This window comes from Muscardinus avellanarius, assembly GCF_963383645.1.
Source record: "Muscardinus avellanarius genome assembly, chromosome: 18".
Taxonomy (NCBI): domain Eukaryota; kingdom Metazoa; phylum Chordata; class Mammalia; order Rodentia; family Gliridae; genus Muscardinus; species Muscardinus avellanarius.
The window spans coordinates 45,237,269-45,256,216 of NC_137804.1; the positions used below are offsets into that span (position 1 = coordinate 45,237,269).

General features: G+C 44.2%; 1 protein-coding gene across 1 annotated transcript; it reads left to right on the plus strand.

The window, feature by feature from the left end:
• Window positions 1-859: 859 nt before the first annotated feature.
• On the plus strand, window positions 860-13,461 carry LOC308276674 (uncharacterized protein; the record flags this gene model as incomplete). The annotated part of the gene is made up of 4 exons (XM_080715497.1): window positions 860-1,741; window positions 2,679-3,014; window positions 7,120-8,128; window positions 13,076-13,461. 4 exons carry the CDS (start codon window positions 860-862, stop codon window positions 13,459-13,461), a joined length of 2,613 nt encoding a protein of 870 aa, XP_080571623.1.
• Window positions 13,462-18,948: the final 5,487 nt, after the last annotated feature.

The following is an 18,948-nucleotide window of genomic DNA, read 5'->3' on the forward strand; positions in this document are numbered from 1 at the left end:
CGTCCCTCCCTCCCTTGCTTGGCTTAGAGGTTGACTTCGATATGTTTAAGTACATTGTGTGTTTTAGAGATTTTCCTCTTCCCCCCTCCTTTCTCCTCCTTTAGGTTGTCTTGTTTGCTCCTCTATAGGATTTCCTCTTTCAAGAGTTCCTCCTATGACCCATTTCTCCCTAACTCTCACATATTAGGGAAAGCATCTGATTTCTTATTTTTTGTGACTGACTAATCTCACTTAGCATAATGTCCTCCTGTTCCATCCATTTCCCTGAAAATGATGTAATTGAGTTTTTTTTGATGGCTGAGTAAAATTCCATTGTGTATATATCCCACAGTTTTGTAATCCATTCATCTGTTGATGGACATCTTGGCTGGTTCAGCATCTTAAAAAATATTTTGGATTAATTTTTAATTCACTTTTATTAGAGATAATTTTTCATAATAATGAAGGCTATTATTTCCCATTAGTGTTTCAAAGAGCAGGCTATCTTTTATACTGATCATGGGCTGTTCTATCTAATATATTTTGATGTCTAATGAGGTCTGGTGAAAATATCTAAAGTCACTGTGGCTAGGAAAAGGTGATCAACACAGAAAGAAATGATGAAAAAATGTAGGAATATCAGGGTTTTTTTTACAACTAAGAACTATTGAATGCATATTGCTTCAAGTGTGAAAACTTTACTTGTAAATATTAATGCACCAATAAAAATTTTTAAAAATAAAATTAAAAAGTAAGAAAAAATGTACGGAGTGCTAGGTGTTCATTTATGTTTTAATTTTTCTATTCTTTTTTCTTGTTCAAAAGGTGTCCAACCAATATAGAATCACAAAATCTAACACATGTCTCAGAATTCCATCTCATGAGCCTCTCAGATGATCCAGACCAGCAACCCATCCTGTTTGGACTCTTCCTGTCCATGTACCTGGTCACGATGCTGGGGAACCTGCTCATCGTCCTGGCCGTCGGCTCTAACCCCCACCTCCACACCCCCATGTACTTCTTCCTCTGCAACCTGTCCTTGGCTGACATCGGTTTCATCTCTTCCACAGTCCCCAAGATGATTGTGGACATTTTAACTCACAGCAGACACATCTCCTATGCAAGCTGCCTGACACAGATGTCTCTTTTTATCATTTTTGGGTGCATGGATGATCTCCTCCTGACGGTAATGGCTCTTGACCGGTTTGTGGCCATCTGTCACCCCCTTCATTACCACGTCACCATGAACCCTCACTTTTGTGGCCGCTTACTTTTGCTATCCCTATTTGTTAGCCTTTTGGACTCCCAGCTGCAAAATTTGTGTGTTCTAAATTTTACCTCCTTTAAGGATGTAGAAATTTCCAGCTTCTTCTGTGACCCTTCTCAGCTACTTAATCTTAGCTGTCCTGAAACCTTCTCTAATAATATTGTCAAGTACTTTGTTTTTGCCGCATTTGGCTTTCTTCCCATCTCAGGGATCCTTTTCTCTTACTATAAAATCATTTCCTCCATTCTGAGAGTCCCATCCTCAGGTGGGAAGTACAAAGCCTTCTCCACCTGCGGGGCTCACCTGGTAGGTGTTTTCTTGTTCTATGTAACGGGCTCTGGAGTATATCTTAGCTCAGCTGTCTCATACTCTGCAAGAGATGTTGCTGTGGCCTCTGTGATGTACACAGTGGTCAGCCCCATGCTGAACCCCTTCATCTACAGCCTGAGGAACAGGGACATTAAAAGGGCCCTGAGGAGCCTGCACAGCAGAATTGTTTAATCTCAGCAACTAGGGATCAGTTGCAATGCATGTTTGAAAATGCAGCAAAATTAAACAAAAAGTCCTTCCGACTCTGTCTCCCAAGTAGCAATGTTTGTAGTTTGTTGCCTTCAGTGTCTCATCAGGTTTCAGTGTGGAGTGATGTTTCCGTCTTAGGGAAGGAGGAGTGGTATAAAGAATGCAGACAATAACAAATGTTAGTAAGGATGTGGGGAAATAGGGATGCTTGAGGTACTGGGGATGGAACCCAGGGGCATTCTACCCCCGAGCTACACTCCCAGCCCTATTTTTTACTCTTATTTTTGGAAACAGGGTCTCACTGAGTTGCGAAGGGCCTTGCTAAATAGCTGAGGCTGTCTGTGAACCACGATCCTCTGGTCTCTGCCTCCCAAATGCTGGGATTACAAGCGTAAACCACCACGGCCGGCAGAAATAGGGATGCTTTTGCACTATTTGCTGGGTTGTAAATTTGTGCATGGAGCTCAGTAGAGAAGATCTTCAAAAAACTAGAAATGTCGGGCGTGGTGGCACATGCTTGTAATCCCAGCATTTGGGAGGCTGAGACAGGAGGATCGTGGTTCATGGACAGCCTTGGGTACTTAGTGAAGCCCTTTGTAACTCAGTGAACCCTGTTTCAATATAAAGAATAAAAATCAGGCTGGGGTGTAGCTCAGAGATAGAATGCCCCTGGGTTCCATCCTCAGTACTGAAAAAAAAAAAGTGAAGAAGGAAAGCCTATGAATCTGAAAAGTTCATAGAAAGGAAAGAAATGAATAGTGCATATGAGATTCCTCCTACGTAGAAGAAAGGCCTAAACCTTTGTGGACACTCATTTTCTCCTACTCTTCCTGCACTAATGTGGGAATTCCTTAGAGACGGGGAGCGTGGACCCACTTGGCTAATTACGAGCTCTGTGCACTGAGCTCCCGAGGCCATATCATCACCAGCAGCCAGCCTGGGCTGCAGCCGCGCCGTCGATGCCTCTGGTCCAGCGAGCTCTGTGGCTGTGTGTCCTTCTGTGGTCGTCTGCCTCGGGACCCTTCTGTCTGACAGTACGCCCACCAGAACCCCTCAGACAGAGCCCGGGCCTTCTCTGCTGTGCAGCAGGCATGGGTGGGTCTTGGACTCTGCACCCCTGGGTGCTGGCCCAGCAGGGAAGCAGCGGAACCCAGTAAGTGCAGAGGAAGCTCCTGGCTGTGGCAGGCGCTCTCGGAAGAGTCATTTCCTCATGCTGAGGAAAGACGTCTCAGTCTTGGGTGGCCGGATGGTAGGGTGGAGAGGGGCAAGGTTTCAGCCTTGGGTGTTGTGAAGTGATGGGTTTGCTTGTTTGGTTTATCAGAAGTCTCTTTCAGAGTTCGCCGTCCACAGATGCTGGTGCTACTCCCCATAAATGTCTCACCCACGACAGCACAAGTTGGTTCTCCTACAGTATTCTGTAGTCAGATGTGGTGATGCACATCTGTGATCTCAGTACTCAAAAGGCTGAGACAGGGGGAATCCCTGGTTTGTTGTCAGCCTCAGCACCTTAGTGAGACCCTGTTTCAAAATAATAAAATAAGCCTGGGGTTGTGGCCCAGAGATAAAATCTTCCTAGTTCTCTTCCCAAGTACCACACACACACAAATTGTTTTGTAGTCGGTGTGGTGGTGCACGGTGCACAGCTGGAATCCTAGTACTTGGGAGGCTGAGACAGGAGGATTTGCAGGTTGGAAGCCAGCTTCAGCAATGTAGTGAGACTCTCTGCAATCTGGCAAGACTCTTTCAAAATAGAAATAAAATAGGCCTGGGGTGTAGCTCAGATGTGGGAAGTCCTGGGTTCAATCCCCAGTGGCACACACACACACACATACACATACACACGTTTTTTTTTTTTTTGTGGTCTAGGGATGGAAATCAAGGGCATTCTACCTCCAAGATATACCCTCAATCCCATTTTTTTATTTTTATTTTTTTTTTGTTCTGAAACAGTGTCTCACTGAGTTGCAAAGGGCCTCACTAAGTACCTGAGGCTGTCTGTGAACCATGATCTTCCTGTCTCAGCCTCCCGAATACTGGGATTACAAACATGCACCACCACACCAGGCCACACATGAGTTTTCTAAGTTCTCCACATGCTGAGATGAGGAGGTGCTGATGAGGAGGACCAGGGAAGGACAGGGCCATCACATCCTGAGCCCCACGGAGGCCCCAGTGCCAGGCGCTGAGCAGTGTGTCCTATGTCACTTGCTCACCCTGTGCGCCATTTAACTCTAATTATATATGCCAAAGTCATTATTATTTCACATAAAATGATAAAGTGCACTATATTATACAACTTGCACTAGTTCAGTAGGTAGAAAAGAGAGAAGGCCTGTTTGCATTGGGCTGACTGACACAGACCCTGAGTATGAGACCCACGGTGCACTCCAGGAGAATCCTGGCAGGGTCCCTTTCCCCAGCCAGACGGCCTCTCACTTCCTGTCACTCTAGATAGACACCCCGGCTCACTGTCCCGCTGCTGTGGGGGATCCTGGTGACCCCAGGGCCGAGCACTGGGCGGCACCAAATGCATCCACTGTGGGAAGGATGCCGTTGATCTTGGGCAGCGATAACAGGAACCTGATGTAGGGGTAATTCAGCTCTGTCTCTCTTGCCCCAAAGTTAGATATCTATACCATTAACCACAAGCTCCTTCATGCTTGTACCAGTCCACTCCATCTCAAAAGGAGACAGGAGTCAGGGCGTGATTTTTTCCTGTGCTTGAAACTGGAAGGAGCTTAAACATCTACCTGAGACGTAGCTGTGGTCAAGACCTGTGGACGTCTGTTTAGAGCTCTCTGGCAGCGGGAAACAATAAAATTGTGTAGGGATCAGACTCAGAATCTAGACGCTTAAGTTTGAATGTCATCAGATCTGCTTCTTATTTGGGGACACAGGCCAGTTGCTAGTATCTCTGAGACTCAGCACTGCCAATCTGAGTGAACATTAAGAGGGAGATGACTTTTTAAAAAAACTGAGGCATAAATGTAGTTGTTTAATATTAAAAATTTGTGCATGTTATCTGTTGGAAATCAAATGTCTCTTCCCTGCCAACATTTTATGTAGAAATTTTTATTTATTTGATATGGAGAGAGACACGGTATTTTGAAACAATTTCGCCATCATTGAAAAATGTACAGGTGAAACGATGTCCTTCCTGCAGGTGACTCTTTGCATCTGCTGAAGGCTTGGACATAGATGGACGTCATTCACGGAGACCTAAACATATTCATTAATAGAAATACTACCACAGGCTATGTGTATACATGTGAATGTACCAATGTTAATCTCCGTATTGAGAGGGAGGGAAATGGAGAGGGGCACCGAGAGCGTGTGCAGGTGTCACTGTTAACATGATCTGCATCATGATGTGAGACTATAATGCACAAACAAAAGCAAAAATGAAACATAAAAAAGTGCAGATGTGAACTAGCATAGCTCAGAGGAAGTAGGTTTTGTGCTCTATATAACTTAGATAAGTTTTAGATACTTTTTTTAAGGAAAACTGTTAATGGATACATACATTAATACTGACCTGGAAAAACTGACAGGAAATCATGCCCATGACACTCATGATGGTAACTGAGCTTGGAGGATAGGGGTGCAGGAGGATGGGTTCACGAGGAGATACCAAGACCTCAAGTTTCAGGGGTGATTACTTAGATTGCTAGCAAGTGCGGAAAAGCGTCAAATGCATATATTTTAATGTAGGTAGTGGCTATTATTGACAATAATAGCGTTAATATTTTTTGAGCACGTCATGAGTGCCAGAAAATATCTCAAGGCTCTGGTTCTGAACTCTGGTTTAAGAAAGGACCAAGAGCTTCACAGGAGGAAATCCTGATTCAGCCAGTGTTGGTCTGAGGTCAGGCGCCAGGGTGCGCTGAAGTGTCCACAGGTGAATGTACGAATCAGTGAGGCAGAATCACCAGTATGCGATTTCAAAGACTTGAAAAACCTACTTCAACACCCAAATGAGAGAGGTAATTATTTCCACCCACCCATAAGGAAGTTGTCAGGTGTTTTATGTACCTTCTGTCCTGTTCTCTTTTGTGTTGTTTTTTAGTTCTATCCTACTTGACAAATAATGGGGTTTCCTTCACGTAGCTGCAGTGAGAACGGGAATCCGTGTATCCGCAGGGTTTGACCGAAAAAATCTACTCAGTAGAAACAAAAAGGTTGGGAGTAAGACCAGAGCTCTGTGGATTTCTTTGTTGCTAAAGTCCTAGATGTTCTCCTGGTGGGTTAACAATCAAGCGATATCAGTAGGTCACAGTAGACTATAGAATCAAGATAGAGAAAGGCTGTGAGTTGGTGTGGTGGTCCACACCTGTGATCCCAGTGCTTAAGAGGCCGAGACAGGAGGATCAAGGACTTCCTTACATATCAGATATCTTACTAATATTGTATGGGTAGACACAAAATAAACCTGGGCAAATTGAACTACTCAAGATGTTTCTTATTGCTTATTGTTTTTCAATCATTTTCAGGGGCAGGCTACACTCGTTTCCCATTTGTTGCTAACGATACCCTCGGTTATATGCCTTGAACCATATTTAGTAAAACTTGAAGTCCTCCAAAGACAAGAATACTTGCTTCACATCATGTTATTTTCACAGAATAAACTGTAATGCAAGAGAAGAAATGAGAAAAATAAAACATGATAAACTCATATGAGATACATGATACAAAAGCATGTCTTCTCGCTGTGGACCACCAGGCATCATTTAGTGGTCAGAGAATGCAGCCTTTACACTCTGTTTTGAGTTTTCTAGGACGAAGGAATTAGTTTCAGGGTTTAGGAACAAAACAAGGTGTATTCAGTTTCTTCATGAATTTTTTATTATTATGCATTTTGTTAATAAGGAAGGCTATTAATATCTTCTGTTATTTCATATAAGACTCGGCCATATTTCATTGGGATCATCAGCTTGTTTTCTTTACTTCTTTGGATTTCTAATTTTGTTTTGTTCAATTTTTTTGTTTGTTTTTTTTTTTTTTTGGTGGTACTGGGGGTGGAACCCAGAGGCTTTCTACCTCCGGGCTACACTCCCAGACCTATTTTATATTTTATTTGGACACAGGGTCTCACTAAGTTGCTGAGAGCCTCACTAAGCTGAGGCTGGCTTCGATCCTGCGCGATCGTCCTGTCTCCGCCTCCCAAGCGCGGGGATTACAAGAGTGCGCCACCACGGCCGGCTGTTCAATGTTTCTATTGGTTGTGGAGTGAAGGGGTGGATCATGCAAAGCGGTAAAGAAAGAGTCACGAAGACAGGTTTTCAGTATTGAGAATGACTGCTGGAGGAGTAGGGACCTCAAATGTCAAAATTTTCATAATGAATACTGAAATTCAGGTGTGTCAGATGTGCATTTATAAATTTCCTTTTCTCCACCCTCTTTTCTTTTTCAAAAGATGTCCAGGCAACAATAAATCACAAAATCTGCCTCAAGCCTCTGAATTCCAACTCCTGAGCATCTCAGAGGACCCAGAGCTGCAGCCTGTCCTCTCTGGGCTCTTCCTGTCCATGTACCTGGTCACAGTGCTGGGGAACCTGCTCATCGTCCTGGCCGTTGGCTCTGACCCCCGCCTCCACACCCCCATGTACTTCTTCCTCTGCAACCTGTCCTTGGTGGACATCTGTTTTATCTCCACCACCGTCCCCAAGATGGTAGTGGACCTCCTAACTCACACCAGAGCCATCTCCTACAGAGACTGCCTGATGCAGATGTCTGCTTTTGTCATTTTTGTATGTATGGATGACATGCTTCTGACTGTGATGGCCTATGACAGGTATGTGGCCATCTGTCACCCTCTGCATTACCTGGTCATTATGAACCCTCGACTGTGTGGCTTCTTAGTTTTTGTGTCCTTTTTGGCTAGCTTGTTGGACTGTCTGGTGCACAGTTTGGTTGTCTTACAATTTTCAAACTTCAAGGATATGAAAATTGCTAATTTCTTCTGTGACCCTTCTCAGCTCCTTGATCTGACCTGTGTTGATACCTTCTCTAATGATATCGTCAAGTACTTTCTTAGTGCCATATATGTTATTTTTCCTTTCTCAGGGATTCTTTTCTCTTACTATAAAATCATTTCCTCCATTCTGAGAGTGCCATCCTCAGGGGGGAGGTACAAAGCCTTCTCCACATGCGGGTCACACCTGGCAGTCGTTTGCTTGTTTTATGGAACAGCCTCTGGAGCGTACCTTGGCTCAGCCGTCTCACATTCTCCCAGAAATGGTGTGGTGGCCTCAGTGATGTACACAGTGGTCACCCCCATGCTGAATCCCTTTATCTACAGCCTGAGGAACAAAGACATTAAAAGGGCCCTGCAGATGCTGCACAGCAGACAGTCTAATCTCAGAAGTAGTGGGGCCAGCTGCACTGCATGTTAATAAACGCAGCACCAAAGAACATCTAGTTTGGTTGGTCCTGCCTCGTCAGTAACACATCAACTCTCACCATGTTTCACAGAAGAATGACTGGAGCCAGTGTTGTGAAAGGGAGCTGGGGGAATTTTCCAAATGGTAACAAAATTTCCTCTGGATAGATGAAATGGTTTTGTAGGTAAAACATTAAAGAAAGAAATTGAAGAAGACCTTGGAAGATGGAAAGATCTCCCTTGCTCATGGATAGGCAGAATTAATATCATCAAAATGGCCATTCTGCCAAAAGTGATCTATAGATTCAATGCAATCCCCATTAAAATACCAACAACATTTCTCATAGACCTGGAAAAATCAGTTATGAATTTTGTATGGAGAAAGAAAAGACCCAGAATAGCCAAAGCAATTCTCAGCAACAAGAACCAGGCAGGAAGCATCACAATCCCGGGCTTCAAATTATACTATAGAGCAATAGTAGTAAAAACAGCATGGTATTGGCACAACAATAGGTATACTGACCAGTGGAACAGAATAGAAGATATAGAAACAAACCCACACATGTTTAGTCAATTAATCTATGACAAAGGAGCCAAACTCATATGCTGGAGAAAAGACAGCCTTTTCAACAAACGGTGCTGGGAGAACTGGCTATCCATTTGTAAAAAGTTGGATCTGAATCCTTACTTCTCACCATGCACAGGAATCAACTCGAGATGGATCAAAGACTTAGAAATTAGACAAGAGACTGTGAAGTTATTAGAGAAAGGCACAGGATCTACACTCCAACATATAGGTACAGGGAGTAACTTTCTCAATAAGACTTGCAAAGCGCAGGAAATTAAAGCAAGAATTAATAAGTGGGATCTCTTCAAACTAAAAAGTGTCTTCACATCAAAGGAAACCATCAATAACCTAAAGAGGAAGCCTACAGAATGGGAGAAGATCTTTACCAGCCACCACTCTGATAGGGGGATAATATCCAGAATATACAAAGAGCTCAAAAGACTCTACACTAGCAAAACAAATAACCCAATCAAGAAATGGGCAACTGAAATGAATAGACTTTCACAAAAGAAGAGATACAAAGGGCCAATAGATACAGCAAAAGATGTTCAACATCACTAGCCATCAGGGAGATGCAAATCAAAACTACGCTGAGATTCCATCTAACCCCAATCAGAGTGGCAAACATAAAGAAACCAAACAACAACAATTGCTGGCAAGGATGTGGGGAAAGAGGAACTCTTTTACACTATTGGTGGGAGTGCAAAGTAGTTCAGCCACTATGGAGATCAGTATGGAGATCCCTTAGAAAACTGGGAAGATATCCACCATTTGATCTGGCTATACCACTTCTGGGTATCTTTCCAGAGGGGGTGAAATCAGAGAACTACATTAACATATGCATACCCATGTTCATAGCAGCACAGTTTGTAATAGCCAAAATATGGAACCAACCTAGATCTCCATCAACAGATGAATGGATTGCAAAATTAACACACAATGGAATTCTATTCAGCTATAAAGAAGAATAGAATAATAACATTTGCAAGAAGATGGAAGGAACTGGAGAACATTATGTTAAGTGAGATTAGTCAAGCACAGAAAGAGAAGGGACATATGTTTTCTCTAATATGCCCAAGCTAGGGAGTAGTGGTAATAACAGAGGGACTCCAGATGATGGAGGGGAAATCTCAGCAAAGCTTGAATGGAAGGATAGGAGAGGAAGAAAGCTGAGATTGTTCAATGGAGGAGCTACATACGAATATGTGTAATAGCATAAATACTACATGATTAACCTGGACACTCTCTCTTGGGAGGGGGAAGGGAAATGGAGGGAAAAGGGCACAAAGCACAATCTAAATGTACACCATTTTCAATATGTTCCACTTAAAAAATAAAAAATAAAAATAAATAAATAAATAAGTAAATAAGTGGTTTTGTAGGTGAATGATAGTAGTAGTTCAATACCCCTGACCTGGTGAGATTCATGTAATAAATACCATTGAAAATGGTGAGAATTATAACTCTTTGTAATTTAAATTTATCCACAGTAGCCAAATTATGGAACCAACCTAGGGGTTCATCAACAGATGTATGTGTTATGAAATTATAGATATCCACATAATGGAATTCTACTCAGGAATAAAGAAGAACAAGATCATGTCACTTGCAATAAAATGTAAGGACCTGGAGAACATTATGTTAAGTGAGATTAGCCGGTCACAGAGAGTAAATGGTCATGTGTTTTCTCTAACATGTGGAAGCTCAGGAGGTAATAGGAATACCAGAGGGACTCCAGATAATGGTGGTGAATCTGTAGCGGAGCCAGGAGGGCGGCCTAAGGGAAGGGGAGGGAGAGAGGTGGGGTTCTCTGAAGGAATTACTACCATTGGCCATTGTACACCTGTGAAAACACAAATGTGAATCTCAGTACTCTATGAGAAAGGGGGAATGGGGAGGTGGGGGCTGCCCAGTGCTGTGTGCAATATGTCACTGTCCACATGATCGACATTATGACGTGAGGCTGTAATGCACCATAAAAGCATATTAAAAATAATAAATAAATTTATCATACTAAAAGTGGAAATAAAAATGAATGAGTCCTTAATAAGAGAAATAAAAGAAGTGAACACATTCCGTAGCTTTGCAATCCATTCATCCGTGGGGGAGGGCATGGGGTGGGAATTGGGGAAGGCTAAATGAGTGATGTGGGCATGTGTGCTCTGCCATCTTGTACCCCATTAAGTTGCACCAGTTAAAGAAAAGAAAGGGGAAAGCGGCTAGAGAGTCAACGGTCATTTTCTCTCCTATGTGGAAGTTTGAGAAAAATAGGGAGGAGAAGAGGAAGGACGACAAGAATGGATGGACTCAGGGCAGAGAGGGCATCGAGGAGGGGAAACGGAGGCTGGGTGAAGGAGGCAGTTTAACACCGCTGTGCTCATGTATAGGGGGTCACTGTCAATCTCACTAACATGTCTGGGCAGGAGGGTCGGGGTGTGGGACGGGACCTGGAGGGGAATACACTTTGAGTATTACACTGAATCTCATTATGAAATGTAACCACACTGCACCCATAAAAGTATGTTAAAATAAATAAAGGCAAACGAGAAAGCACCAGTACAGATGAGCTTCTAGGTGGAGGAAGATCCGAGAGTGTTTGTGACGTTCATTTCTGCCTCTTCTTCTCCCACCATCAACATGAGGAAGCCCTGGGTGTTCTGACAGGCTGGACCAGCGTGACGGGTTTTGAGCTCTGTACTTTGAACCGCCAAGGCCACATGGTTGCCAACACTCAGCCTCTGCCTGCCGCCCTTCTGCTGACGATCCCAGTCCACTGATTTCTGCGGCTGCCTCCCATAAGGCTGTCTACACCAGGAAGCTCCTATGGAATACTGGATTCAGATGAATTCTGAAGGCGATTCTGAGCCTTCACTGGGTCCATGCCTGGGAGGGTGATCACTTCTTTCCTTTCTTATGTTTTTAGTTGGTGAGGGTCCTCTTTCTGGTTTGCATTCAGCTGCCTTCTGTATTCTTTCTTTTCTATTTCTTTTCTTTTTATTCTTTATTTTGAAATAGGGTCTCACTGAGTTGCAAAGGGCCTTGCTAAGTAGCTGAGGCTGTCTGTGAACCAGGATCCTCTAGTCTCAGCCTCCCAAATGTTGGGATTGCAAGCTTGCATCACCATACCTGGCACTATTTGTGTGTGTGTGTGTGTGTGTGTGTGTGTGTGTGTGTGTGTGTGTGTGTGTGTGTGGTACTGGGGTTCCTGGAAACCTTTCTACCTCCGGGCTACATTCCCAGACCTATTTTATATTTTTATTTGGAAACAAATTCCCTTAAGCCAGCAAGGCTGTCTTTGAACCTGTGCGATCCTCCTGTCTCTGCCTCCCAAGCGCGGGGGATTACAAGCGTGCGCCACCACGCCCAGCTCTGGCCCCATTTTTTATTCTTTGTTTTGAAACAGGTTCTCACTGAGTTGCAAAGGGTCTCACCAAGTAGTAGCTGAGGCTATTCCCAAACCGCGATCCTCCTGTCTCAGTCTCTCAAATGCTGGGATTACAAGCGTGCGTCACCACGCCCAGCTTCATTTTTTATTTTTGAAATAATCTCCCTAAATTGTTGACGGCCTCACTAAGTTGATGATGTTGACCTCAAACCTCTGATCCTCCTGTCTCAGCCTCCTAAACACTGGGACTGCAGGTATGTGCCACTGTGCTCAGCTTTCTTTATTTTTAATGACTTCATCAGTGCACTGAAATTATTCACCACAATGATATTCAGTGTGATAACAAACCTACATGGATACAGTTTTTCAGGTCTTGGTCTCTTTCCCCCTACATCACAACCAGTCCCCCCTCCACCTCACCCTCCCCAGACCCCAAGCATGTTAGTAAAATTGGTATAATACCTTCATATATTTCCATGCTATTATTTTTATTTTGAGGCAGGACCTTGTTAATTTACTGCACACTGGTCATGAACCTGTGATCCTCCTGTGTCCGCCACCCATGTGCCGGGATTACAGGTGTGAGATGCTGTGCCCTACATAATACTTTTCTCTTTTGCATTTTCCACCATTGGGTCACCTTGTGAGTTAGCAGAATAATGAACCCCAGTTGATTCAGGTCCTGCAGGACACAGGGGAGAGATTCATGTCACCGAGGTGCACTTCCAATGATGGGTACAAGGGCAACTTTATTCATATTTTACTGTAATAAAGTGAAGGTGGAAAGCTGATGAACCGTGAAAAATGATAAAGATGTGAGAGAAGTGGAGAGTGCATCTCAGCTTACTCCTACAAAGATGGAGGGCCTAAACCTTTGTGGACACTCATTTTCTCCTACTCTTCCTGCACTAATGTGGGAATTCCTTAGAGACGGGGACCGTGGACCCACTTGGCTAATTACGAGCTCTGTGCACTGAGCTCCCGAGGCCATATCATCACCAGCAGCCAGCCTGGGCTGCAGCCGCGCCGTCGATGCCTCTGGTCCAGCGAGCTCTGTGGCTGTGTCTCCTTCTGTGGTCGTCTGCCTCGGGACCCTTCTGTCTGACAGTACGCCCACCAGAACCCCTCAGACAGAGCCTGGGCCTTCTCTGCTGTGCAGCAGGCATGGGTGGGTCTTGGACTCTGCACCCCTGGGTGCTGGCCCAGCAGGGAAGCAGCGGAACCCAGTAAGTGCAGAGGAAGCTCCTGGCTGCGGCAGGCGCTCTCGGAAGAGTCATTTCCTCATGCTGAGGAAAGACGTCTCAGGCTTGGGTGGCCAGATGGTAGGGTGGAGAGAGGCAAGGTTTCAGCTGTGGGTGCTGTGAGGTGATGGGTTTGCTTGTCTGGTTTATCAGAAGTCTCTTTCAGAGTTCTCTGTCCACAGATGCTGGTGCTACTTCCCATAAATGTCTCACCCACGACAGCACAAGTTGGTTCTCCTACAGTATTCTGTAGTCAGGCGTGGTGGTGCACATCTGTGATCTCAGTACTCGAAAGGCTGAGACAGGGGGATCCCTGGTTTGTTGTCAGCCTTAGCACCTTAGTGAGACCCTGTTTCAAAATAAAAAATAAAATAAGCCTGGGTTGTGGCCCAGAGATAGAATGTTCCTAGTTCTCTTCCCAAGTACCACACACACACAAAGTGTTTTGTAGTCAATGTGGTGGTGCACGGTGCATGGCTGGAATCCTAGTACTTGGGAGGCTGAGACAGGAGGATTTGCAGGTTGAAAGCCAGCTTCAGCAATGTAGTGAGACTCTCTGCAATCCAGCAAGACTCTGTTTCGAAAGAGAAATATAAGGCCGGGCATGGTGGTGCATGCTTGTAATCACGCACTTGGAAGACGGAGACAGGAGGATTGCACTGGTTCAAAGCCAGCCTTGCTGGCTTAAGAGACCCTGTTTCAAAATAAAAAATATTTAAAAAATAGGTCCGGGAGTGTAGCTCAGAGGTAGAAAGTTTCTAGGAACCCCAGTACCACCAAAAAAAAAGATATATAATATGTCTGGGGTTTAGCTCAGATGTGGAAAGTCCTGGGTTCAATCCCAGTCTCTCTCTCTCTCTCTCTCTCTCTCTCTCTCTCTCTCTCTCTCTCTCTCTCTCTCACACACACACACACACACACACACACACACACACACACAAACAAAGGATTTTCTTTCTTTTTTGTGGTCTAGGGGTGGAACCCAGGGGAATTCTACCTCCAAGCTATACCCACATCCCTATTTTTTATTCTTTATCTTAAAGCAGGGTCTCACTGAGTTGCAAACGGTAGTAGCTGAGACTGTCCGGGAATTGTGGTCCTCCTGTCTCAGCCTCCCAAATGCTGGGATTACAAGCGTGCGCCACAATTCCGGGCCAATCACGAGTTTTCTAAGAATGTACCATTTATTTCATCTCACGTTGAGATGATGGTGGTGCTGATGAGGAGGACGAGGAAGGCGGGGCCATCGCATCCTGAGCCACAGGGAGGCCCCAGTGCCAGGCGCTGGGCGATGTGCCCTCTGTCCCTTGCTCACCCCTGGCTCGCTGTCCTGCTGCTCTGGGGGGTCCTGGTGACCACACAGTAGAGCATTGGATGGCACCAAAGTATCCACTGTGGGAAGGATGCCATTGGTGCCAGGCAAAGATCCCAGGAAGCAGAGGCAGGGGGGTAGTTCAGCTCCGTGTCTCTGGCCCCAACTCCAGACAGCTATGGTACTGACCACAGGCTACTCCATGCTTGTACCAGCCCACTCCATCTCAAAGGAGACGGGAGTCAGGGCGTGATTTCATTCCTGTTCTTGAAACTGGAAGGCGATTAAACATCTACCTGAGGTGTAGCTGTGATCAAGACCTGTGGACGTCTGTTTAGAACTCTCCAGTAGCTGGCAAACAATGAAGTTGTGCAGGGATCAGACTCAGAGCCTAGACACTTAAGTTTGAGTGCTGCCAGGTCGGGTTTGGTTTCAGAGATGCAGGGTGGGTTCTTACTGTCTCTGGGATTCAGCACTGCCATCTCGGTGCATTTCTACTGAAGTAAGCATTAAATAATTACTAGGTGCTTCCTGTGGGATTAATATGCAATGTATGTATTAAATTTATTATTATTATTATTATTATTGTTGTTGTTGTTGTTGTTGTTGTTAATGATTAGGCTGCTGTTCCTAACTTTCATCTAAACCATCCATTGGCCCAAAGTTATCATTTTTCTGTTTTCTGCAGGATTTTTTTTTACCTTATAGATGTGTGCTTGGGAAGAATGCACCATTTATTTCTTTTTCTCTGGGGCCAATGCTTTACTTGTCAGCATCAGGCATCAGATACAAATGTGCAGACTTGAGTTTGTTCAGTGTTTGCGGCACATAGCGATGGAACCTCACTGAGATGTATGATTGCACTGCACCAAAGGGCACAAAAGGAAAAAATCTTCACATGTATTAAAAGCTGAATTAATCCCCCAGTTCATCTATAAAATGGCACATACTCAGAGCTTCCCTTTCAGAAATATCCTACAGAAACAGAGACAAGTTAAAATAGTGTGTGCTTATGTTCATAGGATGGACGTCCGAGCCCTTTATTTTCATTTGATGCCATATACAACATTCCTATTTAGTGGTACTGACAAATGAATCCAGGGGCATTCTACCTCTGAGATAAACCCCTAGCCCTATTTTTTATTATTTTTTGTGGTACTGGGGGTATAATCCAGAGGCTTTTCTACCTCCGGGCTATACTCCGAGCCCTATTTTATATTTTATTCGGAAACAGGGTCTCACTAAGTTGCTGAGAGCCTCACTCAGTAGCTGAGGCTGGCTTCGAACCTGTGTGATCCTCCTGTCTCAGCCTCCCAAGCACGGGGATTACAAGTGTGTTCCACCATGCCCATCTTATTTTTTATTTTAGCAAGCCCTTGCTAAGTTACTGAGGGCTTTGCTAAGTTGCTGAGGATAGTTTTGAACCTGTGATCCTCCTTTCTCAGCCTCCCAACTACTGGGATTACAGGTCTGGGTCACCGTGCTTGGCTAAAACCTCAAATTTCATAAGTAATTATTCTCATCTTTCTTGAATGTTAGTTCTGACAAAGTATTATCAAATGCTCATATTTTCACTTAAGTAATGAATATTATTGGCAATAATAATATGTAATATTAATGAAGCATGTTCTAAATGCCACAGTGTAGTCTAAGACAGTGCCTGTGAACTCTGGTGTGAAGAAGGACCACCCAGCACCTCACATGTAGATGTGCTCACTAAACTGGTGTTGGTTTGAGATCAGGGTATCTGGATTTTCTCCACAGGAGAATAAACTAACATGTGAGGCAGAACCACGAGTTAAACAATTTGAAAGATCTCAAAAAATTGTTTTACTAGTGCATTTCAATTGTACACCATAGTGAGGTTTTATGTGATAAAGAGAGCTTTCCTACAGCACCCGAGCAAGGTAGTTGCTTTACCATTGACACTCAAGGTAGCTGCCCAGAAGTGTTTGCATATTTTCTTTTTAAATTTTTTATTGATGCACTGTACTCATACATCTTAATGGAGTACAAGATGGTAGAGGCACACAATGCACACATCACACAATTAGCCCTGACCCAATTCCCACTCCATTCCCTCTCTCCTTCCTCCTTCTCATGTTTGGCTTAGTGACTGACTGATATGTTTGTGAATGTACATCGTGTACTTTAGGAAATTTCTGGTATGGTTATTTTTTTAATTGTTTTGTGTTGGGGGGGGTTACTGGGGGTGGAACCCAGAGGCTTTCTACCTCTGGGTTATACTCCCAGTCCTATTTTATATTTTATTTGGAAACAAGGTCTCACTAAGTTGCTGAGAGCCTCACTAAGTAGCTGAGGCTGGCTTCGAACCTGTGCGATCCTCCTGTCTCAGCCTCCCAAGCGCAGGAATGACAAGCGTGCCCACCACGCCCGGCTTGCATTGTTTTTTAGTGCATTTATGGTGAAATCTAACAATGATAAACTCAAGTGTCCTCCACGTAGAGGAAGAGAATTGCAACCCACCTATCAGCAACGATTGACCTGCATATCCATGACGTAGAAATAAAAAGGGAGGGGCCAAAGGCTCAGCTGCGGGGCCTTCCTTGACACTAAAGCCCTGTATTTGTGTGTTCATATCAGGAAAACGATGAGGCAGTATTAGCAGGCCACAGCGAAGAGCAGGATCAAGGGCAATATAAGAGCAGAGGGTTTTCTTACATAAAAGATATTTTATTGATACGGCATGAGTTGATGCAAATAAACTGGCATAAAGATAAATAATTCAGTGGTGTTTCTTACCACTTACTATTCACCATGCATTGGAAGGGCGCGGAGGTAGTACGTGGCTGCAGGCCCAGTGGTTCTGAGGTGGAGGCAGGAGGATGTCAAGTCTGAGGCCAGCCATTATCAAAAAATATGAGAGCTCTTCTCAAACACCAAAGCAATCCCCACAACAGCAACAATAAAGAAAACGGGGCCTGGGAAGACAGCTCCGTAGTAGAGTAAGCCTGCATTGAATCTCAACTGCTGCAAAGAAAAGACAAATAAATCAGACAACTGAATCATGGGCAGGCACAGTGCACACGGATGCCATGTGTGTTGTCCACCACGCCATAGTAGGTAAAGTTTGAAAAAAAAATTGAGGACAAATAGTTCAAATAATACTAAGGCCACCTGTGAAGATACTAACTACTGATTTCACTGAGTGAAAGAGGGAGGGAGGGAGCAGGGCGGGTGTGGAAATACACCGAGAGCTGTGAGCATGTGGGTTTTGATCTCGTCAGACTCATGATGATGTACAATTGCAAAGTACTGATGAAATAATTTAAAAAATTGGAAGTCAGACAAAGTAAAGGGTATTTGCTCTGTATATAAAATAAAGGGCAAAACTGAAATCTGCAAAGTAGAGAAATGAGAAAATCAGGAAACGATAAAGCCTTGAGATAATTGGTGCATACAAATACCTTCTGATTATAAAAAAAAAACTCAATTTACTTATCAGAGAATGGCGTTATCACACAGTGTTTTAAATTTTTTAAGTCAAAGAATGTCTTTTTTTTTTTTTTGGTGGTGGTACTGGGGTTCCTGGAAGCCCTTCTACCTCCGGGCTACACTCCCAGACCTATTTTTACATTTTTACTTGGAAACAGGGTCTCCTAAGCCAGCGCGCATGGCTGCGAACCTGCGCGATCCTCCTGTCTCTGCCTCCCACGCGCGGGGATTACAAGCGTGCGCCACCACGCCCGGCTCAAAGAATGTCTTTCTAAGACTTAGAACAAAATACAATATATAGGACTGCTTCTCAATTTTTTTTTTTTTGCAGTACCTAGGAGCCTTCTACCTCCGAGCTACACCCACACCCCTATTTTTATTCTTTATTTGAAAATAGGATCTCACTGAGTTGCAGAGGGCCTCACTAAGTAGCTGAGGCTGTCCACGAATCACGATCCTCCTGTCTCAGCCTCCTGAATGCTGGGATTTCAAGCCTGCGCCACCATGCCCGGCTTCTCAATTATTTTTTATTAAAGTGATTCCTTTTTTAAATATATTTTTGTTTGTGACTGTAGTCTCACACCATAATGAAGTTCAAGTGAAGGGCCACACCTGCACAGAGCACTTACTGAATTTTCCCTGGCTCCCTCCCCACTCCCTTTCCTTCCTCTAGACATGATTTTAGGATGGGCATTTATGTTTCCCATATACACATAATTTCAGCAGAAGTGCTTCCTTCACTAATTCTCCCTCCCACCACCATCTCCCTCACCTGAGCCCCTCCTTTTCTCCACCTGTATGCCTTCTCCGCCATCTCAAGTCCCTCTGATGTCCCGATCACT